Below are 18,955 nucleotides of genomic sequence, written 5' to 3' on the forward strand. Positions count from 1 at the left end.
ATTTTTTTATTTTGATCGTATTTAAAATGTTAAAGAGCTTTCAAACTATTTACAGTTGCTGCAGCTCACTAATGCTTTTGGTCGAGTCGAGTTGAGACCAAAGAGGAAGTAGTTGTGCTGTCTGCTCTTCAGGATGTTTACCTCTTCCTCTTCACACAGGTGTGGCCCGAAAAGATGTAGGGTGAGTGAGAATGACATCAGGTGCTCATTCTGAGCAAATATGTGTCGTTGTCTGACGTGAGAGGAAACGTGCACAATGTGTGTGAGTTTCTGTGTCTGCTTCTTATAATTTGGAGAGTAGTTTGTGTTTGCAGATGGAAGTGTGTGAGCAGAGTTGGTCAGAAGCTTGTGTGTGTGAAGGAAACCCAGAAATGCAGTGGTGGTTTCCCTCAGAACCGCACCGGGACTGTGATTCAGAAATCAGGCCAGTCAGAGCACTTCTTCACTTCAGACGTCCTTCAGATATTTCCAGCTGAACCTCTGTGTGTTTGTCTGGACTCTCAGGATGTTTTCACTGAGAAATGCTGACATGACTACTGATTTAGGACATAAACATGAATATACACTACCATTCAAAAGTACAGGCACATTCACACTAACGATAACTATAAAATTAAAGTTTTTAAAAATACTGGAGTAATGATGCTGAAAATCCAACTTTGATCACAGCAATAAATTACATTTTACAATATTATTTTAAATTGTAATAATATTTCACAATATTACTGTATTCACTGTATTTTTAATCAAATAAAAGAAGCCTTGGTGATGGTGAGCAGTAGTATCCTATTATATATATAATATATAAAATTTATTAGGGCTGCACAATTAATCGAATTTCTAATCGTGATTACAATAATAGATGCCAAAATTACATAATTGTTCAAAGCGGCAATTAATTAATCAAAGTCCACTTATGTTATTCTGCATATTATTATGTTGTTATTATCTTATTATTATTATGTTATATGATGTTTTTTCTACATGTTCTCTTAAGGGTTTTTCCATTGTTTTAATTCTAGTTTTAGTATGACATTATAATACCATGCATATCCAATATAGTTGACATTTGAGGCTTAATATAAGAAATAAAAGCTTGTTCCAGCTTGTTGTTTCAGCTTTTTATTTTTATATAAAAATATGGCATGCAGCAGCTACTTCAAACAAAGGTATAAACATCATTCAGTTAATGTAAGTTGTGGTAATCGTAATCAATAAATGCAATTACAATTTCAAGGGAATAATCGACTATTGTGATTTTTGTCATAATTGTGTAGCCCTATCATTTATACTCAATATTTGTGTATTTTATGCTTATTACTTTCCAGTCAAATCAAAGTGCAGCTTAGCAACACACTACCAACAACACCACACAGAGAATAGAGAGAGAGAGAAAGAGAGAGAGATCATCACATCATCTTCCAGCTTTCTTTCACATCTCTGTCCGTCTCTTTGTAGCCGCTCTGAGACACTTCACACATCTCTGTCATCTAACAGACCTCTTCATCTCCTGCCTTTCATCCCTTCACTCACTTTTTCCTTCTCTTTCTTTCTCCTCCCTCTATTCCTCCATCAATTTGTTTCTGATTTGCTCTCAGGTATGATTTGAGCATCAGTCTCAGAAGATTTAAGATGAGTCTTTAGTCATACAGTAAAGGCCCGTACAGTAAAAAATGATAACTATAACTATGTTAGCATCTACACCAATCCACAATAACGTTCTGTTTATTATAAGTGCGCGCCACTGTTTTGTCATCTGCTGCTTTAAATGTTTGCACTCTCATTTTGTAAATTTTCTGTAAGGTAAAGACTGAGACAACTTTCTTTACTTATTCTTAACTTATTTTGAAGGCTTCAATAATTCATAAGCGCTCACAGGTTCGTATTTTTCTTAGATGGCAGGTTCCTTGTTTGCTGTTTGAATGGATGTTTATTTTTACGTGTGTTGTTTTTGGTCAGAGTCGCTGTCTGACGTGCCATCATCAACATCCGCAAAAAGCCTGCATTATTACAGAAATTATCACAGATAATTATAGATCCGTGCAATAATTGCCTGGCCTTTAAATGCTTCGTTTACTCACCCTCAAGTTAAACTTGTATGAGTTTCTTTCTTCTGTTGAACACAAAAGCACTACGGAAGTTAATGGGGACCAGAAACTGTTTGGTTATCCACATTCTTCAAAATATCTTCTTGTGTGTTCAACAGAAGACAGAAACTCACACAGGTTTGGAACCATCCCTTTAAATCCATGTTGCATAAGCTGCAAAAACTAAATATCTTCCTCAGTTTTTTTTTTTTTTTTTTTTTTGTCTTGTTTTTGTTGTTGTTGTTTTCTTGGTAGGACATTTGCTCCATTTGCTCTAAACCTTTTTATGGGCTGCTTCTCATCAGCTGTGTAGATGTTTTAAGAAGTTAAAAGAAACAAACACACAAGTGATTTTGATTTACTGCAGCAGTTTTTCATATATTAAGGCATGCTTGCTTGTCTTTATGTATGAGTAGAAGTAATGCATCTGTGCTGTTTAGTCAGCAGCTCAGGCCAAGAATAATGACTGTGTTTGACTGCCCTTGTGCACTCGGCTAAACCACAGTCACTTAGCGGCTAGTCACGAGGAACACACCCGTTAACCTGCACGCCATTTGTCTTTCAGGAGCCAGGCGAGAGAAGAGACGGGTCACTGAACGAGTTACCCACGCTCAATATATGTCCACTCCGCCTGGAGTCCAGCAGACTGAGTTTGACTCAAGAATCAGAGGTTCCCACGTCATGACAGGACATCAGCCATCAGATCATTTTCTGTGCTAAAGACCAGTGAACTGTGATTAATAAGATGAATATCTAAAGCACATTACATGCTGCTCTAAATCAGTTGTGCATGAGGGCTTAGGAAAATGTATATGATAATGAAAAAATTAATCACATGAAAACATGTCCACTTTGTCCAGGTCACATTTTACCCCCAAATCAAAGTTTATTTTTTTATTTTTTATTTATTTATTTTTTAAATACAAGAAAATAAAGAAGCATGACATGAAAATGTATTATTATTATTGTTCTTTTTATTTTTTTAAAGGACAATTAAGCAAGTTTTCCCATTAAATAAACATTTTGTTATTTTTGTTGTTATTTTTTTTTTTTATTTTAGCATTTTTATATATATTTTTTTTTTATATTTTTATATTATATTTTTTATATTTTTTATATATATATTATATATTTTTATATATATTTTATATTGGAAAAAGCATAAATTAAAGACAGCAGAAAAATACTTCCATGATCTGTGAATACTTCACAAATTAAATATATTTTTACTATTTAAATATATTACATTACAGTAAGACAAATAAGATTTTTTTATGCATTACAATTATGGCCATTTGTGGAGAATTTGTTACATTTTCATGAAAATGCAAAATATAAAACAAAGTAAAAATGAAATAAAATAAAATAATTTTCCTTGATTTAGGCATTAAATATGACCCGGCATGTTCCCTTTATAGGCTTTCAGATGCTGAATGACATACAAAGCCGTTGGATTTTTGTTTTATGATGTATATATCTCTTAATAATGTTATAAAAAGATATAATGCATTCACCCCCTGAACAGATGCATGCAGAGAAGTGAGGAAACTCTCAGACAAGATTTAAATAAACAGGGACACAGACGCTGTCAGCTGTCCCATATAGAGCTCTAAATTATATTGCAAATATTAATCTGACTGGAGTAATACTGTCATGTACAAATGCTGAATGTGAGAAAGCCATTAGGGAAAGGGCCAAAACCAAAAAAAAAATGTAGAGTGTCAATAGTATTAGAATACCATTCAAAAGTTTTAGATCGGAAAGATTTTTTAATGATTTTGAAAGAAGTCTCTTCTGCTCACCAAAGCTGCAGATATTTGATTTAAATTACATATCAAAAACTGTTATATTGTGAAATATTATTACAATTTAAAATAACTGTTTTCTATTTGAATATATTTGAATATAAAATGAATTTATTCCTGTGATCAAAGCTGAATTTTCAGCATCATTACTCCAGTCTTCAGTGTCACATGATCCTTCAGAAATCATTATTATACCATTCATATTTCAAAAATCAGAAATGTTTAGAAATTATAAATTCATTTTATTTATTTTGTTTATAAGATCAGAACTCACTTGTGAATATAATTTAAACACTTAATGTTTTATTTAATGTGAGCTGTACACATTTATAAGACATTCACGTGTCCCTGGCGTCACCTTCCTGTCGTTGTGTGGTCTGAAGCGCCCTCTGTTGGCCACAGAGTGAAAATGCCACTAAATGATAGCAACAGTCTATAAAGATGGCTAATACTGGCTTTAATACTGATTAAATAATTCCAGTCCACAGCTGCAACACTGCACTTATACGTTAATCCAGAAGTATAAACTCTGTTTCTATCTGATATCTTAGCTGTAAACCTCTTTGAAGTGGTTTTATGAGCTGCCTTTGAGGCAATGTTAATGTTTATTAGCTTAAGCTTAACATAATTCTAGATCCTTCAGCCTCCCTGAACAAAAAAATCATTTTAATCTTTGGTCTGAATAATAATAGCAATAATAACAATATTCAGAAAACACTTCCTCTTTTTAGGCATTTCAATTGTCTACCCAGCTAACAAGGAAGGTTATGAACAAATGTTTGTCCAGTAACGTTAAAAAATGTTCAGAGAACATTCAGCAATAACGGTTTCAGTACTTAATGGGAACGTTAGCAATAGTGCTGGGGTAATACATTACAAGTAATCGGATTACCTTTTCAAGTAACTAGTAAAGTAATGCATTACTTTTAAATTTACAATTAAATATTGGTGTTACATTTTCAAATACATATAGGCCCTTACAGTTGCCTATATATATAATATATATATATATATATTATATATATATATATATATATATATATATATATATATATATATATATATATATATATATATATATATATATATATATATATATCAAATTAAGCAAGCCCAGCCCAGGTGACAAAAAGTAACACAAAAGTACTAAAATGCAATACTTTCCATAAAAAGTAACTAAGAATGCAGTTACGGCAAGGCATTATTGTTATGCATTACTTTCAAAAGTAACTTTCCCCAACACTGGTTAGCAAAACGTTCTTAGAACATATTCTCATTAGCTGGGTAGTCACAGTCTTTCAGATCTACATGAGCACTGGCGTTAGTTTGCATATATCTGAGAGCTCAAGGCCCTATTATAAAGTCATAAATTTCCAACCTAAAGCAGCTTATTCCTTGGTTGTGTTCCTTTTAAAGGAGAAACACGCAGATATCAGGTCACAGGGTAGTTAAGAAGGGCAGCTCGTTCCAAAAGGTTTACACAGAGCAGCTTGAGAGAGAGAGAGGCCCTGCTGAAATGACCCAAAACTGACCCTTGACCAGCTAAACTAGTTCAGTCAGACTAAGTAACCAGCATGTTTTGGGACCTTTCACGATAATACACTGGTCTGCCTTCAAAAACAACCAGTTTAACCCGCTTGTGCCTGTGACACACCAGCACTGTGTCCATCTAAACCAGTTAAAGTCCCATGAAATGGTTTGATGAGCTCAGATTTCTTTCCTGTGTTGACATATTTCCTATTGAAACAGGAAGTTGGGGCGGGACATAATGAAAGACTGGTGCCTTTTTAAAATACCCAATAGTCTTTAGTTAATGTCACAGCCATGAAAAACTGTACTTAGCTGACAAAAGCCAAGAGAAGGCTTTCAAAATAAATACATTCCTGTCACTTCCTACTAACATTTTGGATGAGGAAAATAATATGAGCAGTTTTGTTTGTTTTCATATTAAATATCTCAAACAGACATTTATCACTCAGTTTAGCACTTTTAAATTACAGTTTGTTTTGCTTTGCAGTTGCTAAGGTGTTGTGAGTGGCTTTTTAGATTGTTGCTATGCAGTTGCTAAGGTGTTGTGAGTGGCTTTTTAGAATGTTGCTATGCAGTTGCTAAGGTGTTATGTTGTGTCTGGCTTTTTAGAATGTTGCTATGCAGTTGCTAAGGTGTTGTGAGTGGCTTTTTAGAATGTTGCTATGCAGTTGCTGAGGTGTTGTTATACAGTTACTAAAGTGTTATGTTGTGAGTGGCTTTTTAGATTGTTGCTATGCAGTTGCTAAGGTGTTGTTATACAGTTACTAAAGTGTTATGTTGTGAGTGGCTTTTTAGATTGTTGCTATGCAGTTGCTAAGGTGTTGTTATACAGTTACTAAAGTGTTATGTTGTGTCTGGCTTTTTAGATTGTTGCCATGCAGTTGCTATTGCCCAGAATTGAGAACCACTGGTCTAGTCTATGCATAGTCCATATTTTTGGACTGATTGCCTAGAGGGAAACGCCATGCATTTTAAATGCATATATTTGCAAAAAATAAAAGAACGGATTCCATGGTGTCTTTAAAACAACATGAAGTTAAAACTGACCCATTTACTTTCCTGTTTGTTTAAAATTCCTTGATGCACATTATTCTTATTTTTAAAAATGCTTGTTTTCATAATCTTTCAACAAAATGTAACAACTTGCTCCGCCTCTGAAACGACTTTCCTTTTCAGCTGACATCACAAATCCCTCTTGCTTTTTGACCCAGCCCCTCCAACCACATGAAGTAAGTAAATCTGAGCTGCGAATGCCATTTCATGGTGACTTTAAGCTGGTCCAAACTAGCTTTTTTTTTCAGCAGGGGTGTGAGAGAGAAAGAGGGCTTTGAGATGTTTCTGGAGTTTTCCATGGGAAATATAGTCACTGCCCCTCGGCCCGGGATTCTCCGTCCTCCGGTGTGAGTCAGCTGGGTTGTGTGGCATCAGTCCCTGTGTAATAAAAAGATTTTCATTACATAGTGCACTCTCACGTCTCGCCCATCACAGACAGGGTCACAAGCCACGGGCATCTTCATTAGACAGATGTCCCTTTCAAAGCGCGTTGATCGATGCTATAAGAGAACGCTGGAGCAGAGCCCAGATCAGAGAAAAGAAGAGCTGCCGACAAACATTTTAAAAGAGCTAATCAGCAATAATTACAGAAGATGAGCATGACGATACGACACTAGGTGCTTCTCTACCTCTGACTTGTCCTTGGCATAGCTGTTGCTTTTACAAACCTGACTGGCCCACGTTATATGTGTTAAAATAATACAATGCAGTTTAGTCTCCAGTGTTCTAATGCCAAGATTGTTCTGGCTTATCAGGGTGATTTATTATTACTCTAATTTATACGCTCAGCTTGGCTCCGTGTTGAGGACAGTAGATCTGATTGGACATGAGTTTCCTAATGCAACAGTGTGCTGTCTTTATGGTGACTCTAGTGTAGGCTGTTGATTGGAAACACTTTTAATAGATGAAGCAACAGAGAAGACTGACTGTATGCACTCTGGTTTGGACATAGCTACACAACTATTCAGTTTAAGGAATAATAAAGTAGGCCGACTGTCTGATTACAATCAAGGGGTCAGAAATTAAGGAGGGCAAAAATGTCACCAAAAATGCCCCACAAATTCAAGATAAAGGGGCAAAAATTGCCCTCCATCATTAATCTAAATATAATATGGCTGTTGTAGTTCAAATGAAATGAAGCCTCAGATGGCTTTTTAAAAGCCTTTTATTTAACCAAACGCACGTTTCTGTTGAGTTTATAAATGCATTGGCCAATCAGATGCGTTCAGATTAGTCAACGCTGAAAATGCCAGAGTATTGTTGAGTGTGCGCGTTCACTGAATTTTGCGCGCTCGTCTTGATAAACCACAAAGCGCACATAGACTACTATTTAAAAAAGTGATTCATTTCTCAGTTTCAGTGATTATAACGGCAGTTCTGCATGACTTGTATTTTTGAATCGTTAACTGATTACAGTTGGAGAGAACTAAATGGAAAACTAGGACTTAGCCTACATGTTTTGCGTTCGAATCACTAAAATCACATTTATCACAGTAGTAGATGTGTCGCGAAGCACCGCCTACTCACCTGTCAATCAACCAGAGCGCAAAAACAAGGGATTTGAAATTTCCCGCTAACTTGTGCAGCCTTAACGGAAAATAACGGCCTGAATAAAACATTTGGATTAAGCGCCTTAATATACACAAGACTTCAGCATGACTGATATCAGATCATGTGAATCACATCCGAAGTTCACTTTACACAGGTAAATTAAGCCATTAAATACTCTATATTTCACTCGAAACACCATGTTTGTACTTTGATTAAAATTCAGTTATATTTGAGAAACAGCGATGTTTCTCATCTGTGATCGAATCATGATGCTTGTAAACAAGGCCTCTGTGATCGTGATTTAGCATATTTGAACATGTTTTATTTTACAATGTGGTTTCTAGTGTTCTGGATCGTTGCTGTGTGGTTGCTATGGTGTTATATTTTTAAGCAAATGAAAATATAAGGGGTTCAGCATGAATCCCTTCTAAACGAGAACTAATTTTTCTGTATGGTTCTGGTATAAATTTTTGAAGTACATATCACAGGAAAGATAAATCACAATCATAATAAGATCCGTTCAATTCGTGGTTGTTTCTCCTGGACATATGATTGTATTTTTTCTAATATTATATTCTGGGAAATATTGACCTTACGTTGGATAAAACAATATAAAAATCTATATTTATTATTATTATTATTATTATTATTTTGAGAGAATGTCTGGCTCCAGGTTGAAAATAAGTAATCTTTACACAATTATTGCATGTTTTTTAAACTATTTCATTTTTATACATCTTTCAACCTGACTTCTGTACCATTATTTATTTATTTATTTATTTATATTGTACTCTGGACAATTATTGTGGTGCCATCTTTTTCTGATAATCCCGCCCCTAAACAGCACAAAAAAACAAACAAAAAAAAAAAACCTGTGGTTGGTCATTTTAACTAAGACAGAGGAGGCGTTTAATTGGTAGCCAGAATAAGTTGCAATGTGAGCAGACTTCATGCCGTCATACTGTATGATTGCTCCATCCCTCATTTGTCCAAATTGTCTGCCACCCCAGAAAGTTCAAGCCAAAATCTTAGCACTCACAGACAGATGTAATTATCCACCTACCCAAAAGTAAAACTGTCTTCTACACATTTATATTTTATGATTGTTCTTAAAATAGCTTTTGCTTGAACAATATATTAAAGCTGATGTGACTTTATTATTGAACTTTAATGTCTCTAGTCCAGCTGAAAATATAATTTAGCTTGATTTGAGTAATACACAGTAGGTCATACTTGTGTTCAGGGCAGGATTATGATGGTTTAAGTCTATTTAAAGTTTTTTTTTTTTTTTTTTTTTTTTTTTTAATCCCTAACGTGACTTAATAGAGCTTTCAGGAAGGTTTAAGTATCAACTTTGTCTCACGTTTCTCTGAAAATTCCTTAAAAATAGACAGCAATGAGTGAATAGTTGCCATAAAGTAAGAGTACAGTATATACTGTAGAGCTATAAAAGTGATTGATGAGAACTTGATGGGTTTGAGTTCACATTGAGATCTCTGACTTAATGTCTATAGAGCATCATTTTTTCTTAAGAGAAAGATATGAGAAACATGAGACTTAAAGGTATAGTTTACCCAAAAATGAAAATTCTGTAATTTTCCTGCCATAAAAAGATTTTTAAAATGTTTTGGTGTTTTTTGTTAATGCACTGAGAGTAAATGGGGTTGTTGTTTGGACCCAAATGTTCTTCAAAATCATCATAAATCATCTTGTTCCACAGAATAAAGAAAGCTATTCAGGTTTGGAATGACATGACAGGCACCAAAGGGTGGGCGTTCTCTGTAAACACACGTCTATGAAAACATCCGCTGTGTTTGGGTGACGCTGTCTGTTATGCACCTACTTCCTAGTTTGTGTTGAGCCCAGCAGTTGTTGCCCTCCCAGCTAGTGGGTGGCCATCATCGTAAACAATGTCTGAAAATGCCTGTTTATTTGACCGTCACAAATATTGTACGAGCTTGCCTCATTCGGTCAGGCCTTAAGCCAAGTGGTTTCTAATGAAAACCAGACGGAAGGGCCAACCTGAAAACTATAAAAAAAAAACAACAGTGCAGAGATGCATACCCTCCACTAGAGGACAATGACCCTCTACTGCCAAACCGTAACTATTGCTTTCACATCCCGGCAGGCAGAAATCAGTTCCTTTTGTTCTCACATCTGACATTTTAACTTTAACCCCAGAGGAATGTCGAATACGTCAGGGAATAGTGTCAAATTCAAGCTGTCCTAGCTAAATGGCTTAGTTTAACTAGTACCTAAGCCAGGGGTTTTTCAGAGGTATTAAAGCTCAATGTGAGCATGCTCCAGACATCAAAATCTTGTGTCCTCTTGTTGTGCGCTGTTGCTTCATTGATTAGAAATATGATTTTCACCTGATAAAATGGTGAAAAAATCACTTACACTTACATTTGTTGGAGGGATGATGTTGGTGATTATTTTTTACATAATATTATTGGTAAAACATGCCTGCAAAATGGATCTATTACAAAGCTTCCTGCATATTTCGTGACACATTCAATGTGAAATGTCCAGTGAGTGGCACCAAAAGTGCATTCAGTTTTCTCCAAAACACATGAACAATCTGGCAATGTGTTATTGTATTGTTTGTTGTATGTAAATGAAGTTTTCAGTGAGTGATGCTAGGTCAATGCTGTATCGCATTTGAAAATAACATACAACCTAAACTAAACCTTATACTAAATCCTAACCAATAGATTTAACAAAAGCAAAAATGTGATTAAAAATGCATTTGCTTGGCATTTTAGCTTGCCTTTACAAGTCTTTGAGCTTTTCTTGTGACTCGTACCCGAGCGCTTCACATCGCAAGCGCAATATTGTACCAGGTGAGCTATGAAGTAAGTTTACACAGAAAAGATATACATATAAATAAAGCTGCAAAATTTGGTGCAAACATTATGTATTTGTTTACAAACCATGCACCATGTCAAAAGTGTTTTGAGCCCGGAACATTATATTATGCAAGAAACAAAAATAAGTCTCTAGTCTCTGAAAATCTGCCCCTGTAATGGATAATTTATGCAAAAAGGCTTAAATGTTGTTAGTGTTTTATTGCCACTAGTGTTCATTTCAGCTGGAAACTGCATTGAATTGGATAGGTATCTTTTTCCAATGAGCCTAGGTTGCATATTTAGAGATGATGATAATATCACAGAGACTTGTAGGTGGGCGGATTTAAACCTGTAACCATCCACACAGAAAACACCCTAGCAACCACAAATCAATGCCCTGGCAACCGCTGGTTTTGCACAACCAAGCATCTCTCAAGTTTCCTTAAGGACATCTATAAATCTAGATAATGAATTGATGGACATCATAATATTATCTACATTTAGTCTACAGTCGCGTAAGTTGATTTTCCAAGAAATCCCTGCCTTAAAGTTGTGTGTTTAAACTTTTATCGTGCCTCAACAACAACTAAAGAAGACCCGATATAATCAACCATGGATAGAAGTTTCATTTATAGAATGTTTATCAAACGTTCCTGATTGTATCCTAAATTCCTGTGTGATAAAGCAACACAGAGCTGCACAGTTGTCCCAAAGTCATGTTCGGCCTCAGATCTGAGAAAATGCCATGCGGGATCGGTTTTTGAATCACACAGCGTTCAACACCATTCCTCTGCCTGCAGGGCGAACAACAAAGCTCGCCGTAATCTGAGGAAACAAGTTCAGTGTACTGACACTCTGTTAGGCTGTGGAACAGATGGAAGACATCTTTCATGACGCATAGTTAGCCTTGTTAACACTGAGTCATTGTGTAGACTGTCTTCATCACAAATGGCTCAGTCTCTATTTTTAAGGAAATGATTCAATGCCGGCAGACCCCACCATGCTTTTCTTTTCTGGGAAATAATAACTAAGAAAAAACACATGGTTATAGTGTCTGTTGTACTAGAGACTAGAGTTTTTTTCCTGAAAGGCACATGGATGTGGCACATGTTTCAGCACTTTGGGGAAATAAACCCATCGGAAGTTGCTCTTTTAAAGCTCAGAGTCGTCTCAGATGTTTCTCCTTTTATGAATTTAAAACAACTTAGATAATAGTTGACAGCATGTGTAAAATTAGTAGGGGATAATGTACACCCAGCCGGTTGTTATCGCAGAAAAACCCCCGACAGGGGGATCAGGACCCCGACGCGAAGCACTACTGCTGAAAAGTTTGGGGTCAGTACAATTTTTTGTAAGAAATTAATACTTTTATTCAGCAAGGATTCATTACATTTATCAAAAGTGACAGTAAAGATATTTATAATGTCACAAAATATTAAAATCCTCAAAAATATTCGGCAGCACAACTGTGTTAATAATCGGAAATGTTTCTCGATCAGCAAATCAGCATAGTAGAATAATCTCTGAAGGGTCATGTTGCACTGAATTAAGACTGGAGTAATGATGCTGAAAATTCAGCTTTGCATCACAGGAATAAATTACATTTTACAATTTATTCAAATAGAAAACATTTATTTTAAATTGTAATAATATTTCTCAATTTTTGCTGTTTTTACTGTTTTTGTAATCAAGTATATGCAGCCTTAGTGAGCAGAAAAGACTTCTTTCAAAAGCATTAAAAGTCTTCCCCCTAACTTTTGAACAGTAGTGTATAAATACCTGATAATTTGAGATTAGAAGTGCAGATGCACACATGCATTAAACATAAACACAGCGAGCACATGCTGACCATTTATCTAAGAATGTGTAGTGTCCACTTACCCCGAGTTTTGTCACCAAGAAACATTTGGACGAATTACTTGGTAATCGATTAAGCATGTGTGCAATGTATCTGTGAGTATGCGTGATGTTTTTGCGTGTGTTTTCCTCTTTGCTGATGATTGGGTTTCTGTGAAAGCGAGTTAGTTTTGTGTCCTTACACTATGGTGGAGGAGAGCATCTTATGTTTTCCAGGATAGGGAGGGGTCCTCATCTTCACCTGTCCGTTCTGAGGGTAAGGTGGAGGCCGGTGGGTTTTATTGGAGTTAGTGCACACTACTGGAGCTACAGGGGGTCTGTGGTTTTCCAATTGGGCTTTCCTTGCCGTTTGATGCAGTAGGCAGTTTCCATTTGCTGTCCTTTGAGTCTCTGAGCTCTGTTTCACAACTCGTTTGCCTGTATCCTGAACAGTAACGGATCGTTGCTCAGGAGGTGATGGGCTTGTGCGGTTTCTCATCGGCAAAGGACCGTTAATGTGAATTAAATCCACAGTGACAGGGCTGTGTTCGAGAGAGGAATTGGAAGTTGACATGTCCTCTTCGCCGTTTGAATTGTGGATCAATGCAACAACACTAGACTGACTGCTTTTGGTGGCATCTTGGAACAGTCCATTGGATAGACTTGGTTCGTCTTCTCCAAGGTCAATATTGGACGTTAGAATGTCGATCTTTTGGACAACTTCACAGACAGAAAAAAAAAATACAAATTCTGTTATTATTTACACACCTTCATGTCATTCTAAACTTTTATTTATTTATTTATTTATTTTGCAGAGCACTAATGGAGGTGCTTTACACCACTTTTTTGCATTTGCATGTGTGTGTGTGTGTGTAAACTGTGCTGTGGTTTCCAAACAGGTTTCCCAGACACTTCTACGTAAAGCTGTCTGATAATAATTAATCATAGTCCCGCCCCTAAACTCACACCATTGGCTGAGTCAGAAGTTGACATGTCAAGCATCACCTTAAGAAGTCAAACTGCTAATGCCTGACTAATAGTTGCTCTGAACATTAAGCTAAAACACCAGAAACTATTTAAACACAGAAAAGTTTGTTCTAAACATCCTCACAGTTCATCATCAGGTTAATATAGCATAAAAATAACTTTTTCTTGGCTTCCTTCACTGTGATGCATTAATCTACTGACTTTATTTCCTGCTGCAGTCATTTACATCTAATGGGAGTCTTGATGCATCCATTGAAACGTATCTAAATAATTCAATTAATGTCTTACGTCCTGCATAGTCCATTATTGCTAATGTCAGTCTGCACATATTGAGCTATCTTTAGGTATTGATTTTAAGATTCAGTTCTCTTTTAACAAGCCTTTGTGATGGATTTAAGGACCGGCCCCTTTCCTTCCAGAAGATACAATTTTCCTTGTCACATTAAAGCTTCCAATGGAATATTTCCAGCTCTGAATATAATTGTCAGTGCATTTCTGGCAGATGTGTATTTTGGGTTCTGAAGGCTTTCAGACGATGTTTTCAGAATAGATTCATCACAAAGATGTTTGCTAAGAACACAGATATTATATTTCCACTGGCTAAACAGAATGAAGTTTTGATCTTATCCAGTCTCTGTGCTTATTAAATCCCATCTCAAATATGCTGAAACCCAAATCAGTGACAAATCTCATTATATGAATGTTTACTATATATGAATGCATGAAGAAAACTGTCTAGCCTGTCACTCACAGCGTCTCATTTGGCCATGTATCATTCCAAACCAGTGTGACTTCTGTGAAACAGAAGTTTTTTGGTACATATATTATGTAAGTCAGTGGGGTCCAGTGTTGTTTAGGTACCAACTTACTTCATGTCTTCTTTTATAGTTTTTATTGATTGAATGAAGTATTCCTTTAAAAAAAAATAGTTCAATGTGTGAGTTTTTCCATGCATTCATGAGTAAATGATGACAAGTTTCATTGTTGGGTGAACTATGCTTTTAAGAAAAATAATAGAATTTCTGAATTTTCTTTCTGCATTCGTGAGTAAATTGTGACACAATTTAAATTTTTGGCTAGATGATCCCTTTAAGAAAAATCTTCAAATTTCTGTGTTTTTTTCATGCATTCATGAGTAAATGATGACAGAATTTACTAATTTTTGGGTGAACTATCCCTTTCAGAAAAAAAAACTATAGACTATACTTTTAAAACTTTCAAGACCTAATATTTGATCTTAAACAATCAACATCACTCTCTCTATTTATTATTCTATCCTCACCTCTTTCATCTCCAACTGGACCTGTTTGAGACCACCCAGCACTTCCTCGAGCTCCGTGACCACATGTTTGATCTGTTCCCGTACTGTTCCCTGGCTCTTCCTCTGCTTGCCATGTTTCTCCAGACCCTCTTCCCCCCGAGGCGTCCTTACTTCCCGCTGTGGTCCGTTCACCTGCAGCCCATTCCCGAGTGCCCTGGAGCATCCCAACTTGCTGGAGGGCACCTCGGTTGGGAAAAAAGTCGCCTGTCCAGAGTTCGGCCCGTTACAGTGTAATTGTCCGCCAGTCTCAGGTCGTTCCTCGTGATGCCGGAACGACACTCGTCTCCTCTCGCAGTGTCCATTGTATTCAGACTGATGAACGTTGTCCCACTCCTGGATGTAGGATGGGTGGCACCGGTGACGTCTGACCTTCAAAACATGGTCGCCGTTGAAGGGATGCAACATCTCTGGGTAATACCACCGCTGGACACATCCGCACTCCTGCCAGATCTCTCGAACGCACGGCGAGTCCCACCTGTAGAACGGATGCCGGATCTCCTCGGTGTAAACCTGCCACGCTGGGGATGCTGCAGTCCTCTCTGCACGCTCCAACCCCAACTCCTTCGGGAACGGGGCTATGCTGGACTCCATATGCAGGCATGATCCGTCGGCGGGTCCCGGCGCGCGTCGCAAGCAAAGTTGGCAATAAGGCGTCGGGAATCTCAAATTCTCTGAGTGCATTCCAGTCTGAAAGGCGACTTAGAAAACAACTGGTTCTCTCTCCACCCAGGCCATCCACAGCGTCTGTTTTTCTCATCTGCGTCTCCTCTCGTTCACTGCGTTTGACTCTCTTTCTCTCTCTCCCTCTCTAACTTTTCGCTCACCTCCCCCTTCCTTCCTTCCTCCTTTTTCTAACTTACTTTTGTTTTCCCACTTTTCCCTCTTGTTGCCCTTTCTCCAACGGTGGGCCTCTTTTCTTTCCCTCCCTCTTTTTTTCCTCCAACTCTGAAGTCTTACTTCAGCGTTTCACCTCTTTCTTCACCTCCCCACTGCGTAAGAATTCCCCAACTCACCCGTTCCCAAACTCCAAACACTTCCTTCCTACACCTTCCCTGTCTCTCTCTCCCGGGGTTGGGGCCCGTAAAGCGTTGACAGACGCAGCGGCTCCCGATCTTTCCCTCAGATCTTACCACTCAGCAATTAAACACAGTCAGGATTCCACGCCGCCTGAGACGAAGTGGTGAGAGGGAGAGAGAGAGAGAGACAGGAGGAGGTGGGGTTTCAGACGTTGCTGAAGCAGACAGGATCTAACATGAGCCAGAAACCGAGAGAGAGAGAGAGAGAGAGAGAGAGAGAGAGACGCTCGGCCCCAGAAAAGGGGATTTTCAGCATAACTCGATTCCCACAAGCCCATGTGAGTCAGAAGACTGAATGCGCTTTCGCCGTCCCGTTTGTTTATGTTAGTCAGCTGATATACTGGCACTGTTTGTCATGATTCACATCTTGTGACACGTTTAATGAAAAACACACCGCACACTGTTTATAGAGTGCTCACATATTGCTAAATTATCCCAGTTTATTTGGAAGTAAACACTTTCGGTTTTAGTTTTTCCTCTGAAGTTCCCACTGGAAACAGGAACCGCAATGACACCTCCTTTATAATGGTCATTCTCACAGGCAGCTACTGAGAGAAAACAGAGACTTTGTTCGACGTCTCCTGCTTCTCAGACGTTTCTCCTGAGAGAAAAACCCAGTGATTTCACGTGTGTCTCCTCTAGAGGTTTAAGAGAGATCTCAAGAAATGTCTTGAACTATGCACACAACCAAATGCATTGATGTTTGTTTGCTTGTTAGAATTTGTGTCTTGTGACAAGTTGAGTGTGGGTTATTATTTTTATCTAAACCCATTAAAAAAATGTTACTTGAAATAAAAATTAATGTTAATTAAAATGAAATAAAATATGCTTATTTATAATTTATTTTATTTCAGCTAGATTTTAATTTTCATTTATTTTCTTAATTTCAACCTGATTTACTAAAATAATAAAAATAAACTCAAAACTCAAATGACAAAAGGTATTGAAATTAAAATGATAAACGAAAATAAAAATACATATAAAATATATAATATATATAATAATATAATGTATATATTAAAAATAATTATATATAATAATAATAATTAATAATTATATATATATATATAATATTATATATTATATTATATTATAAATTATATAATTATTAAAAATAATATAAAAATAAAAACTTAAAAAAATTAAAAAATTAAAAACAATAATAGTAAATACTAAATATATACTAAATACTAAAATAACACTTGTTGAATGCACATCACTCTGCATAGTTTATAGGATTTCTCTCTCTCTCTCTCTCTCTATATATATATAATATATATATATGTATATATGTGTGTGTGTGTGTGTGTGTGTGTGTGTGTGTGTGTGTATATATATATATATATATATATATTGGGATATAACTTTAATATATATATACAATTATAAAACAGATAGTTCCAGTCCTTGATTCTGATTGGTTGAGCCGCGTTCAAAGCTGTTGTAAATTACTGTACCATTTTATAAAAGCAATAAGCCCCGTGAAGCTGTGGTATACAGTGAATTTATAACAGTTATGCCGCTTCGCGTCGTGCCTAACAACGCCCCTTAGCTGTTATAAATTCACTGTAAATCACGGCTTCTTGGGCTTATTGCTTTATAATACATTTTAAGTGTAAACTGTAAGTGGTGTTTCCTATATCAAGAATCATTATTACTATTGTTCATATTTAAGGTTAGTGATCTGAGAAAAACCCATAATAATGAATAATGCTCTCCACATAATTTTTTTTTTAAAAGGAGAACCATCTGTAGACAAATTAAGAAAATTAAATGTGAACTCTACATCTCCTGAGTTCTGAAAAAAGGCATCAGATCTGAGAAATGAGATTTTCCTCAGGTCGTCTGAGAGCAGGTTTAAGTTCTCCTCAAAAATGAGCAGATTCCTTTTTGCTGACACTGGTTTGGAGACAATAAACTGTGAAAGCCACAGAGATGAATCCGACTGTTGAGCGTCAGCATTTATTCACATTCCTGGACCTTGTCACGATCATTGTCTAAACTTGAAAAAGCTCAGTATAAAATGATGTGAAAATCAATCAGAATAACTGCAAGCCCCAGTCAAAATGTGCACAGGTCTCCTACTGGAATTTAATTATTATTTTTTACAAAACTTACAGTGTAAACCAAAAAAATCACATGATGTTGTCAGAACTGCTTTCAAAATGCATATCAGAATGCATTTTGAAAGCAGTTCTGACAACATCATGTGATTTATTTCAACTGTCGAGAAGCAGGACATGTTTCCAATACAGTACAACAGATCTGATAAAGGTACAACATCCAATAGGAATCAAAGATGAAAAAAATCCTCCAGGCAGCAGGATCTCATTTGATCCCATTACGATCATTTTAAATGGTGTCCGAGGTTGAATTCTGATAGGAATCCTGTGCACATTGCTTTAAGAGCCCTGTAGGGAACTCAGGGTGCTTGAAGAAACACATATCAGACCTGACAGATTTGTGTGTGTGTGTGTGTGTGTGTGTGTGTGTGTGAGTGGGGGGGGGCAGCTTTCACCATTATTGTGTTGGTAAAATTTCCAAAAATATACCTAAAAAATCTCTTATAAAAAGACTTATAAAGGGTCAAAATAACATCGTAAATAAACAGTCCACCCAAATTTTTTTTTTCATTATAGTATTATTTTAATGTCATTGAGGTTCTTTTAAATTTTATTTTGTTATATTTTTAAATTTTAGAAATTTCTGTTTTATATTTTAATTTGTGTTAAAATGTAGCTATTTTCTTTAATTTTTTAAATCTTTAAAAAAAATTGAAATATATGTTTTTTATTAATTTTAATTCCAGTTTTAATTTCAGTTATTTTAGTGAATCAAGTTAAAGTAAATTAAAATATGA

General features: G+C 36.2%; 1 protein-coding gene across 2 annotated transcripts; it reads right to left on the bottom strand.

The window, feature by feature from the left end:
• Nucleotides 1-5,964: 5,964 nt before the first annotated feature.
• si:ch211-178n15.1 lies at nt 5,965-16,292 on the bottom strand. Of its 2 annotated transcripts, none has more exons than XR_006153307.1 (3): nt 14,981-16,292; nt 12,757-13,432; nt 5,965-6,853 (listed from the first exon to the last, which is right to left on the bottom strand). XR_006153307.1 is itself a non-coding variant. In XM_042713062.1 (3 exons), the coding sequence occupies exons 1-3, from the start codon at nt 15,698-15,700 to the stop codon at nt 6,847-6,849; spliced, it is 1,245 nt and encodes a 414-aa protein (XP_042568996.1). In that variant the 5' UTR covers nt 15,701-16,284; the 3' UTR covers nt 5,966-6,846. The 2 variants fall into 2 exon arrangements, 1 of the variants encoding a protein (XP_042568996.1); XM_042713062.1 differs by having other exon boundaries at nt 5,966-6,853; nt 12,915-13,432; nt 14,981-16,284.
• Between the last annotated feature and the right edge of the window lie 2,663 nt (nt 16,293-18,955).

Source organism: Cyprinus carpio, chromosome A2 (genome assembly GCF_018340385.1).
Source record: "Cyprinus carpio isolate SPL01 chromosome A2, ASM1834038v1, whole genome shotgun sequence".
In the NCBI taxonomy this organism is placed as follows: domain Eukaryota; kingdom Metazoa; phylum Chordata; class Actinopteri; order Cypriniformes; family Cyprinidae; genus Cyprinus; species Cyprinus carpio.